The following is a 19,588-nucleotide window of genomic DNA, read 5'->3' as shown; positions in this document are numbered from 1 at the left end:
ATCCCGCTGTTGGTCCCCCCCCCCCCCCCCCCCAAAGGGAAGAAGTCCATGTGCTAGGATATCCTCTTTTACACAGAAAATGCCTTTGTTTTACTGTTTCCAACCTGGCATTGTAATTTATCACAATGTATAAATAAGCTTATATGAGGTGACTGTATATCTGAGGCTGATGGAAATATTTGGTTGATTGGAGGGATGCACCGATACTGTTTTTTTAGTATTGAGTACCGCTATTTTTTTTTTGTTACTCGCCGTTACCGAATACCAATACTGGCATCTGTGGGCTCAGATTGGATTATCAGGAAGTAGGGAGGCGGGTCATGACCTGCCGCCGGGCTTTCTGATTGCCTGGGAAGCCAGTTTTCTAACGAAAAAACACCAGTTTCACTTCCCTCGCGACACCGCAAGGCAGCGTGGTTTCCTGACCAGTCAGGGAGCTGGGCGGCACGTCATGACCTGCCTCCCAGATTCATGATTGGTCAAGAAGCCAGACTGCATAGCAACAAGTGATGCCGGCTTCCTAGCCAATCAGGAAGCCGGGAGCTGGGTCATGACGTGATTGGTCAGGAAGCCAGGCTGTGTTGGTGTGTTGCGAGGGAAGTGAAGCCGGCGTTCTTTAAATAGAACACCGGCTGCCCAGGCAATCTAGTCATGGCGTGCTGCCCAGATTCCTAATTGTCTAGGAAGCCGGCTTTACTTGTTGCTGGGCACCCTGGCTTCCTGATCAATCAGGAAGCCAGGGAGGAGAGTCATGACATGCCACCTGGCTACCTGATTGGTCATAAACCGATGCCCGGCTTCCTGATTGGCCGGGAAGCCGACTCCATGCTCCCTCACAGCACTGCCGGTCAGAGGGAGATCTCCCTCTGACCGGAAGTTCCGGTATCGGGGGTATGTATAGGAGCATACTCGTGCTCGCCCAAATACTTGGTATCGGCACCGATATCAATGCTAGTATTGGTATCGGTGCATCCCTAGTTGAAAATATGATTCACTAAAAACATAGACTTGGGAAGAGTTAGAACCACTGTCATGTTTTTACTGGTATATACGACCATGTTAAGAAGACTTCTGCTTACTGCCATGCACTTCAGGCATGCGTACGTGTATCCCTACAGTTTATTTTTGGATAGTCTGTGCAAAGATGTGCATCACTAAGAGGGAGATTTTCCTTCAAATTCTCAAAGACATGAAAGAAAGTTACTGGAAATCTCTCAAAAGTAAAGGGAATCCCATTTTCCCCAGCTGTCACTAGAACAGTTGTCCACAATCCAAAAAAAACTGTCAAGTTTTGGTCACTTTGTTTCCAAGTGACAATGCTCATCATGACAAGTGAGGGCAAATCACAGAGGTTCTAACCATTCCCCAAAACATGAAAACCATATTTTCTGCAGCATCCCTCACACCTTATTTAGGTTGGCCTCTTTTCCATCTCAGGAAGTTTGAAAACGTGTTTTTTGGCTTAGTTTACAAGTATCCAATCATCCTGACACACATGTTTTGGCTGAAAGGACAAGTGAAAGGACAAAGACTGAGCAAGCTTGAGGAGAACAGTCTGTCTACCAATGATGGTCCTGTATAGTTGAGGTCATGAAAGCTGGGCATAGTAAATAGAGAAAAGCTGGAGACATTGTTTTAGAAACATTCAATTCTATCTAGCTCTCGCTAACCAGGGACAACAAAAAAAAACACTGAAACATTCCGAGAACTTAGACAAGAGTTATGAGTAATAGCCTTCAAAGAAATAAGAGATATCACAAAAGTCAGGCACCAGGAAAATGTCATTTTAATTAGCATTTCCTGGTATCTTTTGCAGTCTGAGGGATGGTTTGATTTCTACTTTTCTAATCTCTAGAAAACAGAAGTCATCTGCAACATATTTATGAATGTGTCATATGTGTAGGTTACAGCTGCTAACAAGTCAGAGGCAGGAGTGATGGACATTCACATTTGTAGTCATTACATAAGCTAAATAACAAAATACAACTATACCGATGAACATTTTTGACCTGATTTGTAAAATATTATACATAGTATATTGTGGGGGTATAGCTCAAATGGGGATCACCTTCCCTGGGGAAAAAAGGTAGTCCAGGCAGCAAAGTTCTTTTTTCAATCTAACTAGCAGTCAGTTTTATTTAAAAGGTTGCCATAAAACAAAACAGAAAATAAATCCTTGCCATCCAGGCTCTGACTAAACAGGCAGGTTTCTCTCTACCAGGTGGTGAGCTTATCTCAGCCACCTCACAAAACAAATGTACTTTTTAGTAGGGCTGCGGAAATTAACGATTCATTTCTCGATTAATCGTTAAACCTTTTGATCAATTACATTTATTTTGATCGCTAATGAAAACACTCAACTCTCCGCCGGCTTCTGCGAGTCCCGTCGGCGATCCGGTGACGTCGCGGACATCGACGTCACCGGACTCCTCCCCCATTTCCCCAAGTGGCCTCGTCGGCTAACGAAGGGAAGGGGGGAGGAGTCCGGTGACGTTGATGTCCCTGACGGCTAACGAAGGGAAGGGGGGAGGAGTCCGGTGTCGTCGATGTCCGTGACGTCACCGGACTCTTCCCCCCTTCCCTTCGTTAGCGGACGGAGCCACTTGGACCGGTGAGTTTGCCCAAGAAACTTTCTGCACGAGCGCCAGCCAAGGCATTGGCAAATACACATACAGCACAGCAATGAAGTAATAAAATGAACTAGGATCACACTAATCCAGCACGTTATTATTCTGAGTTGCTCCACTCAAGCGGCGGCCATATTGAGTGGGGCACCTGAGATAAATAACATACTGGATTAGTGTGATCCTAGTTCATTTTATTACTTCATTGCTGTGCTGTATGTGTATAGGCCAATGTAGTTGGATCTGTATGTGCGTTATAATTAATCGATTAATCAATTAAAAGTTTTTTCGATTAATCGAACAGCCCTACTTTTTAATTAATCAGTAACAGCCCTACTTTTTAGCAACCTTGTATTCACAACCATCAGACTTGTAGCTCTCTCAGACTGCTGTCTGAGTCCCAGGCCAGAGCAACATCCTGTTTCTGCCTTCCTCCTTTTATCTCACCTGGATAAGCAACTAACCATCCAGGTGAGACATAAAACCTGAGTTGGGTCATTCAGACCCAAAGTCAGCCCAAAAACCCGGTCTGGGCTCCGCTATTTCCGTACATAGGACAGAAAGCGAGGGGAGATATATCGCCCCTCGATGACTTTCCCTTTCCTTATGTCACAATATATATAAATATATATAATGTTGTGTAACCGCTCTTACTTCTGGAAACTGAGCTCTATTACATATTACAGCACAGCGCATATAACAAATAGCAGTGCACACCAAGGGTTATTCAATGGAAGATGAGTGGAAACCTATTAGGAAGTCAGTTATGAAATCTGTTTCATTATTGCAAGACGTTTGAAGACATCACTGTATATAATATAGCATTATAATTTTGGCTACGACATTAAAGTGCAATTTGTGACATCACTATATTTGCCATCACATCATAATAGTCTCTGTGACATCATAATAATATGGCATAAAAATCTTTAGATAAAAGTATGATATCACATAAAATTGATGACATCAACATAATTACCATGGCATTATTATGCTAACTGCAACATCCTAACACCGACCATGGATTCAAAATATGGAATGTGAAGTCACAATTATATCTGTAATATTACAATAACTTCTACAAGGGTGGACAAATTAATATGGAATTTAGGACCCATTCTGTCCAATCCAGGAGTCAACAGGATTTTTTTTAGGAGCCAGCTCAATTGACAACAATTGGAAAAAAAACTCAAAAGTTAGGCACCAGCTGTCATTTTTAAAGAGCATTGACTACCTGGCTCCTGGAATTTTTCCAGCCCTGGCCTACTAAGGTCTCATATTATGACTATGAGGTCATAATTACAGCTGACATCACAATAATGACGGTAACAATACAACAGTTTTCAATGGCCTAAGAAACTCAGCAGTAATGTCAAAAATTACTGTGACAGGTGAGCGCAGATACATATGGTCCCTCACTTCTAAGGGTTGACATTGACATCTACGAGGACACATTGGCTTCTATTATAATCAAATATAAATTTGGCTGTTATTCTTATTCACTGGTATTCTTCTTCCTCTAGAAGATATAGAGCAGATATATTAGAAACATAGTTCCCAGAGGTGCCCAAGGTTTATCTAGGACCCCTGGTGTTAGGGCTAGAAGTTGGGGGGTTCATTTTATTGTTAGGGTTAAGTTTTAACCTGAATATTAAGTGTAAGATTACAATTTAAAGTATAACATCAGTCACCACCTAGACCAAAACAACACTCAAGAGTTCTTCTTTACTCCTAAGTAAAAGACGTTAAAAAAATAAAGTGAAATAAAATACATTAAAAAAAACCTGTTTTTATAGGCCCTTCACCCCCATGTACACGCACATATGAACACAAACACGCGTCTATGTAAGAAAATGACAATTACAGCACACATATTTTGTAGCACTTTTGTTGGACAGCTTGGCCTGTTAAAGGACGTGGGAAAATAACAGATCTATTGGCAGGATCGTCAGGGAATAAAACTATGTTACTGGGGAACACAGACATATAAAAACTGCTGTTAGTTCTGTTGACAGAATGAAAATATCATATACATTATTTTGTTTTTAAACGTTGTATTTTGTATTAATAAAATACGGCACTTCCAATAGACAGATGTATTGACAATGAGGACATGGTGGTACAACTAACAAAAGACCGTAGTATACACCCAGTGGTGTCCCTAGCCTTTTCGTTCTCTGACACGGTGCAGGGGAAGTGGGGGGGATTGGGAGTGGGACATGGACCAAAGCATTCCCCTCAGCTTTGATGTCACTGGTTGCCATGAGCTCGGCAGGACGCCAACCATAACGTCTCTGGTTGCTAAGAGCTGGGCGGGGAGATGTGTATGGCCCTTACACATCTCCTCACCTGTCTCTCAGCAACCTGAGATGCTGTGGCTGGGAAGGGGATTGCAGCGCACTGCAAACATTGTGCAGCAGAGCAGCCATACCGCTCTGCCTATCATCCCCCACACACACACACACACATATAGAAAATCATTTATAGCACTTCACAGTCAAGTAACACAGTATTTTTTTTATAAATGTGCCAACATTAAAAGTAGAGAAATATAGGACCATATCATTTTTCTTTTGAATACTCAAAAAGATATTATGGCATATACGTTGTTTTATATCTTGCCCATAGTTACACTTAAAGGACATTTTGCAATGTATACATGCTTTTGGTGGTGAAAGCCCCACACAAAACCAACTTATCATACATATAGATATCTAAACAAACGTGTCAATAAACACTATATAATACATTCTTTGTTTGGACCAAAGTCCCTTCCCAGATAGCAAGTAATTGAGCTGCAAGTTTTAAAATGACTTGCTACACTATTGAAGACTTGCCAAGCTTCACAATTTTGTTGCACAATTACAGCAAGTCTGCATTGCAAGTCTCCAGACCAGCGAGCTTGCAGAGCTCTTGCTAAGACCTGCAGGACTCTTGCTGTAGACTTGCCAAGCAAATTTGCTACAAATTCAAAAAGTGTCAACTAGAACTTGTGCTGCGAGTGTTCTGCAAGTCTACAACTTGCTAGGAATATGTGCAGCAAGTTAACAAAAATTACAATTTCCCCCCGCCACAAGTTTGTAGCAAGTAATCTTGGCTATCTGGGTTAAAGCTGATCTCCAGGCACAAAAACATTAATTTAAATATATTCCTCGATAGCCACCAATGATTTAAACTAGGGATGTCCCGATACTGATGCTAGCATCGGAATCGTGCCCGATACAGGGCATTTTGACAAGTACTTGTACTTGTCAAAATGCCCGGAAGCCTAGCGCCGAAGCTTGCGCTATGTTTTTTTTTTTTAAGTGGCATCGGGACATCCCTAATTTAAACCTTCTTTACGTTCACCAAATTATTTTACAGTCCTCAGATATTCCCGTGAAAAGTAGAGGTGATATCATCACTGTACAGAGAGCGGACCTGTGGGAGGGGCCCAGCAGGTCCACCCACTACAGAAATCTACTGGAGGGGCGGAGACGAGACCAGATATCGTGCACAAGAAAAGAGCAGCAGTGACTGGTCTTTATTACAGGAAGCTCCAAGTGTCACTGCACAGATCTGGAAGAAATACACAAAGCTCGCCAACATTCCAGTAAGAATACACATCACTCTTGTGTATATACAATATTTCCTTATCCTGAAGTTCAGCTTTAAATACTGGCAGCTATAAAAAATGACTTACCTGCAGTTCAGAGGGAATACCAGGATGGCCTTTCTCTCCTTTTATCCCAATATGACCACGCTCCCCTCTGGGGCCCATGTCCCCCTTATCTCCCATTTCACCTTTTGGCCCGTCTTGTCCAGTTCCCCCGTTGTTTCCATTGTTCCCATGATTTCCTGTCAAATATAATAATGCAAAGCTCTTGTAAAATGCTGCATAATCTGCGATTCACATCAGCAAATTATAGACTGCACATTTCCCCAAGCTACAGCTCGAGTGGTTTATTGAACATGAAGAGTTTTATAGACGCTTGTCAGCAGTGCTGTGCAGCCCAATATTACCTTTTATTACTGCAATCGCTGAAAGTCAAGTGTACATGTATACATAATATTTCTATTGACAAGCTGAGCCTACAGTGGACCAGAAGCACAAATCATCCCTGGTAAACATATCAGCAGGCCTGACTGGAAGTCGGAAACAAAAGGTCCATAAAAATAGGAAGAATTTTCATAATTATAGAGTAAAAAAATGTAAATCTAACCTACATAGTTCCAAATTGTATGTATATTGTTGATGTGTGTGTTGGCTACAATCAAATACTCAACCTTGTTAAGAAGGTTCCAGAGCAGAGGAATGCTGCATACTTAAAGTGTATTTCCAGCCAAATTGGGAAAAAACTTATTTTATATTTGTTACAAATTCCCAATCACATAACATAAGTGAAAATATTATTTAAAAATGCTTCTTGCAGTTTTAATTACTTTTTACTTGCTCAAATTTCCTTCTTTGTAATATTAGGAGGGGCTGTGAGGGGGTTGTGTTAACCCTGTCTGTGCTGTGCTGGATTATTTCATTATAATTTGTAAAGTAGATTTGAACACTGCCTGTCCTAACAAAGGGCTAAAGGATTTGAACCCTGGCTTCTGCTTTGTGTGTTAATGAGAGAAACACATTCAACACCTCCTGTCCTAAGTTTTTCTATAAGGACAGATATTAGTAGTGAAAGGTCCTCTTTAAGGTGACACTAGGGGTCCAAAAGACCCCTAGTGTCAACTTTCCACTTTAAATAAGCTATTCAATAGCTTATTGCTGGGCTTCAGTAGCAATACCGCAATGACCGCTCAGAGACTGGAAGTGATGCAATACTTGTCGCTCCCGGTCCCATAGATCGTGGAGGAGATTGGTGAACGGAAGTTTGCAGCTCTCTACCCCAGCTTCCCGCCAGCACCTGACAAGCCAGTCCCGGCCCTGCTGGAGAGGCAGCGGAGCCCAGGAAACACAGCGTGTGTGTCGGCGGGCACTTTACCGGCCCGTAGAAGCAATCTGGTAGCAGTTGAGCCACCAGAATCACTTCTATTGTAGAGTTGACAGTCAGCTTTACAATTGTAAACAGAGTCTGTTTAAACGGGCCTGCTGCCAATGACGTGCTTTGTACGTCAGTGGACGCAAAGAGGTTAAAGGAGAACTATGCGGTCACTGCTTTTCCCCATAGTTCTCCTAAGGATCACGGGAGGACAAAAAACGAGCCTCCTCCCGTGACCCAAAGCTCAGTATATCGCAAGCTACAGTTCGCTGTATACTAAGAACCAGTGGCGGACCTAAGGAACAAAGGGCCCTGGTGCAAGATTTTTTTTGCCCCCCCCCAAAAAAACCCCCCACAAACACAGCACTCTCCTCCCGCAACGCTCGGCCGGCTTTCACTTTCTCTCCTCCCTGCTGGTTCATAGTTCTCCTTTAATGTCTCATGTACACCAGATGCATTGTGTCTGTGCTGCCTGCCCAGAGGTTAATTTATAAAAGATCATTTAAACAGTTTAGAAAAGAGCACTAGCTCCCCTAGATGACACTGATGAGTTTAGGAATTCCTATACTTGTCAGCTCCATCTAGGGGCAATAGTGCTATGCAAATGCCATCTGCCCTCACATAACCCTTTTGGGTCACAGGAGTACTTTTACTAATGTACTGCTGTGACCCAAAGTCAGCCAATAGCAACTAAAAGCCCTTGATCAGCTAAGAGAAAACAACTCCGCCACAGTAGAAGAAAATCCCTCCATTATTGTTGGGATCCACCCCAGCTTGGTAGCTAGCTGTGCCTTCTGCATGGGGCTGAGAGCCAGAGCCAGCCGTGCCTGCCCCCTCCCCAGCTGGTAGCACCAGCCAGAAGTAGAAGGAGAGGAGAAGGAGAGAGATGGGGCCAGTGAATTTGTAGGTGCACGTCAGAAATAGTATCTTCCATATTTCCTTCAGTAAAATTTTCCAATAATAACATTGTATTTATCATGCTGTCATTACCTGGCATACCGGCTGGTCCAGGTAAACCCGGTGGGCCAGCAATTGGTTGGTGATATCTATATCCAAAATCCCCTCTGCAGCAGGTATTGCAGTCCGGCTGTTGTGGTGTCTGTTGTAAAAAAAGAAATATGGGCACATTTTTAATTAGCAGGTAGTAAGTAATGAAAAAAGGAAATACAAATGGTACAGATGGGCTAGGATGGCAGCAATTGAATGCACCAACAATCACCATCAACAAAGACAAGCAATACTTAGTAAATCTGACCTGGCACCAACACAAAATTACAAAAATAACCTGTTTTAGGTGGTTGTGACAGCTGCTACTACCTGCCAAATCTTCTCTGCCCACATGCAGCAAACCTTAGAGGCTATCACTTCTCCATGCTACATGGATACACCAACATACAGAACTTACTTCCTGAAGCCGGGGTTATTTCTTTACATCCAGTAACTATACACTGACAGACGCTGGTGGATATATCAAGCAAAATACCAACATAATCAGGTGCCTATCTAGGACAGACCCAGCAGCCTGTGATTTGGCAAATAATTTGTGATTGTGTAATTGTGGGCCCTGTTCCTGTAATGTTCTGGATGTAAATTATTAATAAGCACTTAGGTGTGAAATGCGTCAAGCTTCACCAGATCCTATTTTCTACAAATAATGTCGATAAATTCATATGAAGCATAGCACCAAGTGTGCAGCTTCTGCTATAAAGGGGAGCCTTTATATGAAGCTGTGATGTCATAGTAAATATGTTTCACACAGTGTATCAGTGCTCCTGAACTCATTGCCTTGCTATGCAGCAGTGTTAACAGATTTTCCCAACGCTGTCACAGCAGAGTGAATTATGTGATAATAAGTCCAGGTATTGTATGAGTCGGCAGTAATAAAGATCGAGGGAGTATATATATTTTTCACATGAACAGAGATAAACCTGCGTGCACGGTGGATGAGCATAGTGTTCATGTGTCTGATTCCGTTTCCCAGGCCCCATTCACACTTGCTATGCACGCAAATGCATGCAAAACTGCCTGATTTTGCACATGTTCAAAATCATGCAAATGTGATCAAATGTGCAAGTGTTCAAATGTGCAAAAATGCATGTTTGCAGTGCCTTTTATTGTTAATGGTACCCTAAGCGAGGCAAGCAAGATGCACATTTTTGAATGCACGTGCAACAAACAAGCAAAAGGGTGCAGTCAAAAAAAATGCAGAAAGCTTGCAGCTGCATGAGCTTCTTTGCCACATTTGTCATGCGTAAGGCAGCGATGAACAAATAAAAGACTCGCAAAAAAGCTACGCGTATTTAAGATCTAGCAAATGTGAAAAGAATTAGCCACAGAACAATAAAGGACCCCTCATACAAATTCATATAAGTGAAATAAAAATAGCTATATAGTCAAGAAACAAACTCAGTTTCAATGCAGAAAGGCTTTGCAAAGCAAGTCCATAGCATAAAATAAACAAAATATCTGCACCTCCGAGCCACTAAATAAACACAAGCTAGTTCCTTACTAACAGGATGCCACCTTAATGGGTTCCTCAACACAAACAGGCAGTATTCGTACCTTTTTCTAGTGTCCTAGTGTTCTAGTGAGCATCAGTCAGCTCACATATTTAAATAAAGATGGATAGCTGAGACTAATAGTAAGGTTTGGCTTCCAAGTAAGATATGGACCTTGGGATCTGTAAGGATTCACCCCTAACACCTCCTGAACTAGTATAATGTATTTTTCGGGTTCTTAGGTGCTGTATTATTTTTTACCAGTAGGGTGAGCTCATAAGTCACATGTGTTTTCATCCACCAGAGTTTGCTGGGGCAAAGTATTGTGCTGGAGTTGCATCATATTTGGCTATGGTTTTGTGATAACCAATCATTGCAAAGAGTGTTATCAGTAGGAGGGTTTGGCTATAACAAAACCCTGTAGCATTCTCAGTTTGTGTCTCTTCTTCTTCAAGGCCTGAGGGCTTAGGCCCTCATGGCCTACCATGTGCTCCTGGACTTTACTTTATACTGGAATAGGACCTCACCGATGCTGATTGGATCCATGGGGACACTGCAGTAAACACTCGAACCTCCATTGGTCCAAACTACAGTCAAGACCTGCCACACAGTATGCACTGGAACCTCTGTGGGAATGGATTCTGTTCTGATCTATTGCAAGAGAGAAGCTTGACCTTTCATACAGGGACTGTCAGCCAAGAAATGCCAGGATTTACTACTATTTCTGGGTATTCCAAAACTCCTTTTCTTCTTCCTCTACTATTCTAAATAAATATTTTAAAAAGGCATCCATGAGCTTGATCTTTTTCCTCACTGCAAGAGTAACTGGAACTGTGAGTGACAAGCCTGGGGGACAAGGTCATTCTCATCTGGAGTCCCACTTGCTATGCACAAGGCCCAGTTGGGTGGAGGCACTGTAAAAATGTGTTTATGTTAAGGCCCCATTCACACCTGACCGTTTTGTAGCGCGTCCTACGCTCGATGAACGCTCTACAAAACGGTCAAAAAAATAAATAGCATTGTAGTCAATGGTATCGTTCCCACCTGTCCGTATTTCCGCCCGTCCCGAACGCACTACAAAACGGCCCACGCATGAAAAGGTCCCGGAGCGTTTTTGCTGCGTATTGGTCCGTTTTGTAGGGCGTTTTCCATTTGTATACTGCCAAGTAGCCTTTGGAATCGCCTTTGGAATCGCGGTAAAAAAAACGCGTGACGGTCGCGCGACAGACGCGCATATTACAATACGCATAGGTGTGAATGGGGCCTAAGTCCCATTCTCCCACTTTGCGGAGGCTCAAGATTTCCTAGTTACCTACATGAGTACAGCAGTAGCTGATTGGAGAGGGTCCTCACATGACCCCTTGAAACAGGGCTACAGGATGAAGGCTTTATCCCACCAAAAGCACTACAGAGTTTCTGAACCGAGATTCTGAGAGAAAACAAAACGTTTACTTTCTCCACATCAGTTATAAACCCCAGAGTCCCTAATCATTTGTATGTGAGAAACCTAGGTGACACATCCACACCATCCACAACCCTACCAGCAAGTGCCTCACTATCTTTAGAGAAAAACCCTAACCGGTATGGGATTATTCACTTCTAAAAATCAATCAATTATCAATTAGTTACTTAGATTTCTTTTAGAGGAACCTTCACCCCAATACAAAGTGCATAATATCTGTGTGTCAATAGGTTTTTGTTGTATACAATATGTTCACAATGTTGTCCATAAATGAGTTATACAGTTAGACTTAGAGACATGAGAAAGAGTATAAGGGCTGCATGACTAAGGGGAGGAGGCAAGGCCAGAAAAGTAGCCACCACTGCAAGCTCGCTCCCGTGATGGACTACAATCTCTAATTTACTGATTGTTCTGAGATTGTAGTCTATCACATGGTTTAGCTTGGAGCGGTGACTACTTTACAACACACACAGGGACCACGGGGAACATAAGTAGCCACCCTCCAGAAGGAAGGACAGTGTCAGCACCAATGCAGAGATGATTTTTATGGGAATATATTTATATACAAGGAAACAAAAAATATGAGAATATATTTTTTTAAAATTCATATTAGTGGTCCGCGGGATTTAAAAGGTTGGCAACCGCTGAGCTACAACATAATAAGAACGAAGTTGTGACCACACAAATGAAGAAGGATTTAAAGTTCTAGTTGTATGTAAATATGTTACAAGCTGGGGGACACTATAGATAAAAGTATTTTTTTTTACAGAAAACGTTACTGGGGGGGAGTTGTCAAAACTGGAGCAAACAAAATCTGGAGCAGTTGCCTATGGCAACCAATCATCTTCTCTCTTCAGTTTATTCAGTTAAGCTTTGAAAATGAAAGAGAAAAACTGATTAGTTGCCATGCAAAGCTGCTCCAGATTTTGTTTGCTCCAGTTTTGATAAATTCACTTCACTGTATATAGATTACTTAATCAACTATGTAATTGCTATAACTCCAGCCATCAGAATTAATTGAAATTAGAACTGTGCAAATTGGATTCTGGTTGATTGTTGTGCACACTGCAATTTGTACAAGGGGCTTTTGCCTTTGCACTGCTGTTATGAATAAGCTCAACAGTATTTTCTGATATTGCATTGTAGTTATCTTCTATCTATGGCCATTTCAGATACAAGTAGGTCCATTAAGAGTTCCATTCAGAGCTTCTTTGTACAAGAAGCATGCTGATAGGAGGAGAAAGCAGCGTGACAGAAAGATGAGCCCATCGCTGTGCTGTTTCTCTATTTACTGTCCAGTAGAAGGCCTAGGGCCAGTCCAGGAAGTCCTGGGCTCAGACAAAGCAAAATAAAAAATGCTGGCTTATCAAACCAAGCACATCTAGTGGCAGAAAAAAAAGTATTGTGAGTGAAATCTCTGGATTGAAGATGAAAAATGCAGAAAAAGCTGGTTTTGTGATTTTATCTTTGAAGGGGCTTTTCATTTTTATACTATTTGGGACTGGGGTTCTAATGATGTATTAATAAATACAGAGCTGCATTCATTTGTGTCTCTGTGCAGTACTGATTTGAACTCCGTGAGCTAAGCAAATGAAATATTCACAAGGTGCTAAAAGCAACAACGGTGAAGACAAAATAAAATGTATGAGAGACTCTAAACACGAGAAACACAGTAAACAATCCTCACTATCAGTATTAATAAAACTGAGTTCTGCAAAATTAAGGAAAGAAAGACAAAGAAAGGTAATAAAAAAAAGAAATGAAAAGCAATTATAGAAAAAAAGTAAAATAAACAAAAGGTAGGAAAGGAAGGAGGAAAAAGAGATAGAAAGGAAGGAGGAAAAAGAGAAAGAAACGAAAGGAGGAAAAAGAGAAAGAAAGGAAGAAGGAAAAAGAGAAAGAAACGAAAGAGGCGAAAGAAAGAAAGAGAAATGACGGGAAAAAAGCAAACTGTAGGAAAGTAAGGAAGGAGGGTAGAAAAAAAAAAGAAAGAAAGAATAAAGAAATAATAAAAAAGAAAGTAAGAAATGACAGTAAAAAATAAACAAAATGTAGGAAAGGAAGGAAGAGAGAAAGAAAGAAAGAAAGAAAGAAAGAAAGAAAGAAAGAAAGAAAGAAAGAAAGAAAGAAAGAAAGAAAGAAAGAAAGAAAGAAAGAAAGAAAGAAAGAAAGAAAGAAAGAAAGAAAGAAAGAAAGAAAGAAAGAAAGAAAGAAAGAAAGAAAGAAAGAAAGAAAGAAAGAAAGAAAGAAAGAAAGAAAGAAAGAAAGAAAGAAAGAAAGAAAGAAAGAAAGAAAGAAAGAAAGAAAGAAAGATAATAAAGAAAAGGTAAAAAAAATAAAAAGGAAAAATAAAAGAGGAAAGGAAATAAGCAAAAGTAGAAAGAAAAAGAAACAAATTGGATAAAAGGAAAAAGATTAGGACAATCTCATGAACATTAAATTTAAACACACAAAGCGTAATCTTAGACTGTTAACATCTACAACCATGTGTTTCTATATTATAATATATTCATATTTCAGTAGCTATGTTTATTGCTAAAAGCAAAGTTTATGTTGCATAAAAAAATCAATGAGTTACCGCCAACTCCAATTTTTATAATGGATTGAAAAATTAAGCATGTTTCAATGAAGATTTTTTTCTGATATAAATGGAATAAGTATGCTGAGAACATAAATGCAGAGTACCTGGACTCTGTGTGAGGTTTGCTCTAGATCATCTACCTCTTGTTTCATCAAAACCTCATCTGTGGCAGTACTAATGGAAAATGTCTCAACCAGTAGATTCCGCTCTCCTACCACTTCCCTGGCGGGTACATTACTGCCCGTCTGCTGTTGACGACTCCCAACTATTTGGGCCACCGGATTTTTAGTTCTTCTCCTCACCTCCGCCTGTTCATCTTGACACAAACAAAATGGCAGTGCAAACAAAGCCAGCAGACAGAAGAGGACGCTAAGACGTATTGAAGCCATACAGAATCTAGGCACCAGGAGAGGTGCAGCTTGTCCAGACAGCACTTGGAAAGTGTTCTTTCACCAGGTTTTATACTGAAGGAGCTTGGGAAAGGAAAAAAAAACACTTAACATAATTTCTGCCATGTCTCAAGGAAAATATTAGTCATCCCTCTACTATGACCAGAAAATTGATTTCAAAGCTCATTTAACATACTATCATGGTTCTAGTTCAGGATATTTATAACCGTAACACCTTTCCTAATTTATTTTTTGCAGAGTTTTTTTTTTTACTTGGCCCCAGGTTTTCAAAAACAAAGTGTGATGAGAAATTGTGACCCTGGAACTAATGGGAGTTTAGTTCCTCATTAGACATGGAAATTCTGGGAAGGGAGAGCGCACAGATTGGAGTTAGCAGACTTAATGCTGGCTGAGATATTCGCACAAGTATTTCAGCCAGAAATACGATTCAAAAATAACCTAATAACAAAACCCCTGAGCAGCTTTGTGAAAGTGTTTACTGAACATGTTTAACACTTCATCTTTCAAGAAATATTACATGATACAGAGTTTATATATATATTCCATAGTTTATTTTAATTGCATATTTAATTTACATTTTTAAAGAAACTCTTTTAGATTATTTTTACACAAAAAGTTTATTAGTCTGGCGGCTGTTGACTCTATCCTTCACTCCTTTGAAAAGTTACAGCAGTAGAACAATCTTAAGCATTTTGAGACTTAAGGTGGCCATACACTTTACAACCATCGCAAGACCTTAGTCTTGCGATGTTTGTAAAGTAATAAAAAAACGTACGATCTGCCCATCTTAGACATTCACAAAAGGGTGAAGAGTTAGGAGAAGGCAGGAGAAGTGAACTATCTAGGCCAAAAATCTCCAATTCAGCTCACTTTCCAGGTCAGCTATGTTGTCCTAGATTGTTCCCTTCTCCTGCCTTCTCCAAACCCTTCACTCTTTTGTGAATAACCCTCTGTATGTTAGTACTGAGCATAAAACGTGAATAAAGGAATTGTATTTGCATTTGTGTATGCATGCATTACCACTTCTCAGTGTGTAAAGAAATCTTCAATGCGGTCACGGGTAAAAGTACTAACTCTTTCTTTTTCTACTGCCTTAGTCCCCGCTGGAGATTTTATTTGCTCGCATACAGAGGTTCTAGCCCTCCCTGTCATGAGAGAAATATGTATGCTGCTATTGCTGACATTTGTCTGAAAATTCTAGTTGCCTGGCCATGTGTGGCTTCCAAGATATGGACCTAAAACAGGTCAAGTAATAAAGACAGGTCGTTTTTCCTAATCTGCACGCTTTCTCTGGGCCAATGAAAGTACACAGGATGGCAGGCAGGTAAGTAGAATTTTAGGAAGGAGAGGTTAGTAATGGCAGCTCACACAACTCCCTACAACTCTTTTATGGCAGGTTTCCTCTAAACATGGTCAGCAGGTATATCTAATGCATTTTAAATCTGATCTGATCTGGTGGCTGTATGAAAGTTATGAGCACTGATACTTTGATAGAACATGATTTCTGCATTTGAGATAGAGCAAGGAGCTTGCAGTGGGTGTGTTTAGGAATTCCTCTCTAGCATTACAGACAGGTGTTCTCAGATTACCAACAAAACGCAGTGTAGCTGGTGGGTGCACTATTGCAATGCCTTGGTCCACAAAACAAATCTCTGAGCAGTTAGGATGTGTATTATAGAAATGCTGTACACATTCCAAAGCTTTATTTTCAAAGCTGTTTGGCTTGTATCGTTAATGTTTCAATGTATTGTATTACCGGCATTTTTTTCTTCCTCTAAGAGTTAAGACTCTTGAATGATTTCCTGCCTTGAAATGACAACCTAATCTGTACCGAGCTCAGTCTTGTAATTAATATAGCGGTTGGAAGAGCGTTCATTTGCCAAGTGACTTGGACAATTCACAGAGGTGGGTAGATATGACGTTTCTGCAAAAAAGAATAAATTCTAAATAAAAAAGAAAACATATAATATGTCAAGCTATATAATGGATGTAAGGTTAGATGAACAGCTGCAAGTGGAAAAATTATGACTAAAGATACCTGTGATGTGTCTCCCATTCCGCACAATGTGTACAAAAATATCATGGCCAGCAAAGTGATTTATTTCATTTCCAAACCTTGTTTATAATATTCTATTTATTGACCCCTTGCTCTCATCTCCCCAGGTAAAGATGCCCTTGTCCCTTATCGCCCTTCAGGTAGTGACTTCTATATTTGAAACCACCTCATCCGTTCCCTCCCATATAAAGCGATGGGCGGAATTCTTGAATGTGTCCACAGAAGACATATGCTCGATGGTGACGACGGGCTGGCAGCAAATCAGGAAAGCTATAATAAACGAAGCCTGGCGCTAAAAAACTAAGAACCAAACATGAATTGTTTCCAATTAAAGTAAAAAAAAAAAAAAATACTACATAGAAACACGCACCTAAAGTGAACCTAAAGTGGCCCTAAAGGTAACAGTAATACTGAAGTTCATCATTGGATGCTAGGTTCAGGCAACACCACCTTGAAAACATACAGTACAAGCACAAAAGCGCACTGGTATAGTGTAGTAACGCCCCTTTCAGATGGGCAGTGGGATTAGGTCCGCCTATCAGTTCGTTCGATCTTGTCAAGTCAGCAAGTTGCCATATTCTCCATTAGACATGTGAAGGCTTAAACAATTGTTTTGTTTAGGAACAATTCTACATTTTTTAATGGATTTGGGATCGAAATGTGATTCAGTTTGTTATTTGAACGGATTCAAATTTTTCATTTTCCATTCAGATCAATTTGGAAAGAGTTAATTATGTTGTTAAACGTCAAAATAGAAAAAAAAAACCAACACACCGCCCCAAATCCCTTACTAGACCCTTGATCCAAGCAGCAGTCCAGCAGACCAGAAAAGGGGGACGATAGTGTGCAAACCAAAATCTGTCAAACGCCAAAAAATTTAAAATGAACAATTATTTCACTCTCTTTCCAAGCATCTTCATAAAGACTGCCACTGGTTCCGAGTCCAATTCGTAGCTGCCAGCTGATGATCTCAGCTGCAATTTACAAAGACTGGACTCCTGCTTAGCGAAAGCAATATTGCATCCCCTGGGAAACTCTGGGAAGTCTGTGAACCTATAAATCAGTCAGTTGTTGGAATTTATCCCAAGCTTATTTCTACAGAGATCCAACACTTTGGTAAAAAAAATCACAACGCATTAACAGAAGAGTAAAAATGTACCGTCCCCCACTGTTACACCAGCATAGTGCAGCAAAGCATTGTTTAGCAAGGGCTTCAAGGCTATCACCAGGACTGCAGGAAACATTGCTAAACTGAACCATATTGTTGTTTTTTACTACACAGCTCTGGGCATATAAAATTGTAACCCTTGCAGTGGGGCTACCCCTGCACTGATAGGGTTAGGTGGTCGTTTTGTCTAGGGGGCTAAAATAACAAAGATATACTCACCCAAATCTCTGACCCGGCTGGCTGGCAGACTGGTCCCTGCAGCCTCCCTCCCTTTCCCCACTGGTATTGGATTTCTCTTCGACGTCCTCAAGTCCAAAACAGTGTATTGGATGTGATGACTCACAGGACCTTAGACTGATGGACCGAAGGGGGAGAGAGGCTGCTGGAACCAGTCAAGGGTTTCAATTTTTATTAAAGTATATTTCCCTTCATTTCCTTTCCTGTAGACTCAATAGGGAGTGAGAGGATGTCTTTCCTATGTAAGGGAGATTCCTTAACAGGCAGCTATAATGGAAGCAAGTGTCCCAATTGGAAGATTTACCTTCACTTCCATTCCAGGTTACATTTCTAATAAGGACAATTATTAGAGAGATCATATTTCTCTGAAGGGGACATAGTCTGCGATGTAAATGCACATAACCATTAAAAGGAAAGTGTTAAAAAGCAATAAAACTTTATAGCACAGAGAATCAAGGATTAGAAAAAAAGAGAAGGAACCCCCATAAGATATACTCCTTGGGAATCAATACATCACACAATGATCTATAAAAAATATAACATTTTATTAATCAAATACAGTAAAAACCATGATGCTAAAACCATCCACGTGTGTCCTGCATATTATATTGGATGTTATTGAATCTCAAAACATGAATGGAAGATCTGACTAATTCCTGAAATAGACACATACTCATGTTGGATATACAATGCATTCTATATCATTCTATATCAACCTAACTTGATGATTCGTCTCTACGTTTGATGACATATCTACATTGATACATATCTGTTGGAACTTCTTGCACAGCCTCACAGAGAAACACAAGCACACATTCTGATTTGCATGCTGCACATGGCTTGAAAAACACAGGAAGGAAGCCACAGCTTTATTCTCTACCTTTTTCAATACAACTGAGTATATAGCATAGATACTGTATAACAGAACTTATAAACACTGCCATCTAGTGACCGAAATTGTATACTGCAGAAGTTGTTGCTGTAAACACAGTAATGTGTATTCTAACAATATCACTTGTCAATATAATTACACATCAAGTCGCCTTTATGTATCATACAGTGAACCAACATCCTAGACTCGTATTCATGTTCACTTGATCAGCTGCTGGTCTACTTTTCTGGTTTACAGTTTTTTGTTTTTTCAAGTGAGACGTCACTAGAATACGAAATTTGTTATCAATCATGTTGCAACAGGACTGTCTTTAATCATGCATGGTCAACTTTATATATGATTAATCATTTATCAACTGATATATTATATGAAAGGGGTGTGTCTATTTCATTAATTAGTCAGATCTTCCACAAATTTTTTGAGATTCAACAACATCCAATATAATATGCAGGATGCATGTAGATGGTTTTATCATCGTCGTTTTTGAATGTATTTGATTAACCAGTTGACATCCGCGGTGTTAAACCCCCATCCAGGCCATTTTTCAGTATTCAGCGCTGCGGTACTTTAACTGACATTTATTCCGTCATGCAGCGCTGTACTGAAATGAATTTTATACCCTTTTTTGGGGACAGATAGAGCTTTCTTTTGGTGGTATTTATTCACCACTGGGGGTTTTATTTTTTTACTATATTA

General features: G+C 40.4%; 1 protein-coding gene across 3 annotated transcripts in view; it reads right to left on the bottom strand.

Moving 5' to 3' along the window:
• The window catches only part of C1QTNF3 (C1q and tumor necrosis factor related protein 3), a 46,897-nt gene extending 32,300 nt beyond the window's left edge, over window positions 1-14,597 (bottom strand). The window contains exons 1-3 of one of the 3 annotated variants that reach the window (XM_018563468.1): window positions 14,234-14,597; window positions 8,579-8,690; window positions 6,307-6,461 (exon numbers count right to left, since the gene is read on the bottom strand). In XM_018563468.1, coding sequence (XP_018418970.1) covers window positions 6,307-6,461; window positions 8,579-8,690; window positions 14,234-14,518 — 552 coding nt within the window. In that variant the 5' untranslated portion in view covers window positions 14,519-14,597. The remainder of the gene's footprint in view (window positions 1-6,306; window positions 6,462-8,578; window positions 8,691-14,233) is intronic. The other 2 variants (XM_018563471.1, XM_018563469.1) reach the window with 2 other exon arrangements.
• Window positions 14,598-19,588: the final 4,991 nt, after the last annotated feature.

Source organism: Nanorana parkeri, unplaced genomic scaffold (assembly GCF_000935625.1).
Source record: "Nanorana parkeri isolate BGI_ZX_2015 unplaced genomic scaffold, ASM93562v1 scaffold666, whole genome shotgun sequence".
Classification (NCBI taxonomy): domain Eukaryota; kingdom Metazoa; phylum Chordata; class Amphibia; order Anura; family Dicroglossidae; genus Nanorana; species Nanorana parkeri.
Note: the sequence above shows the minus strand (reverse complement) of the source record. Positions and strands in the feature narration are given on the sequence as shown.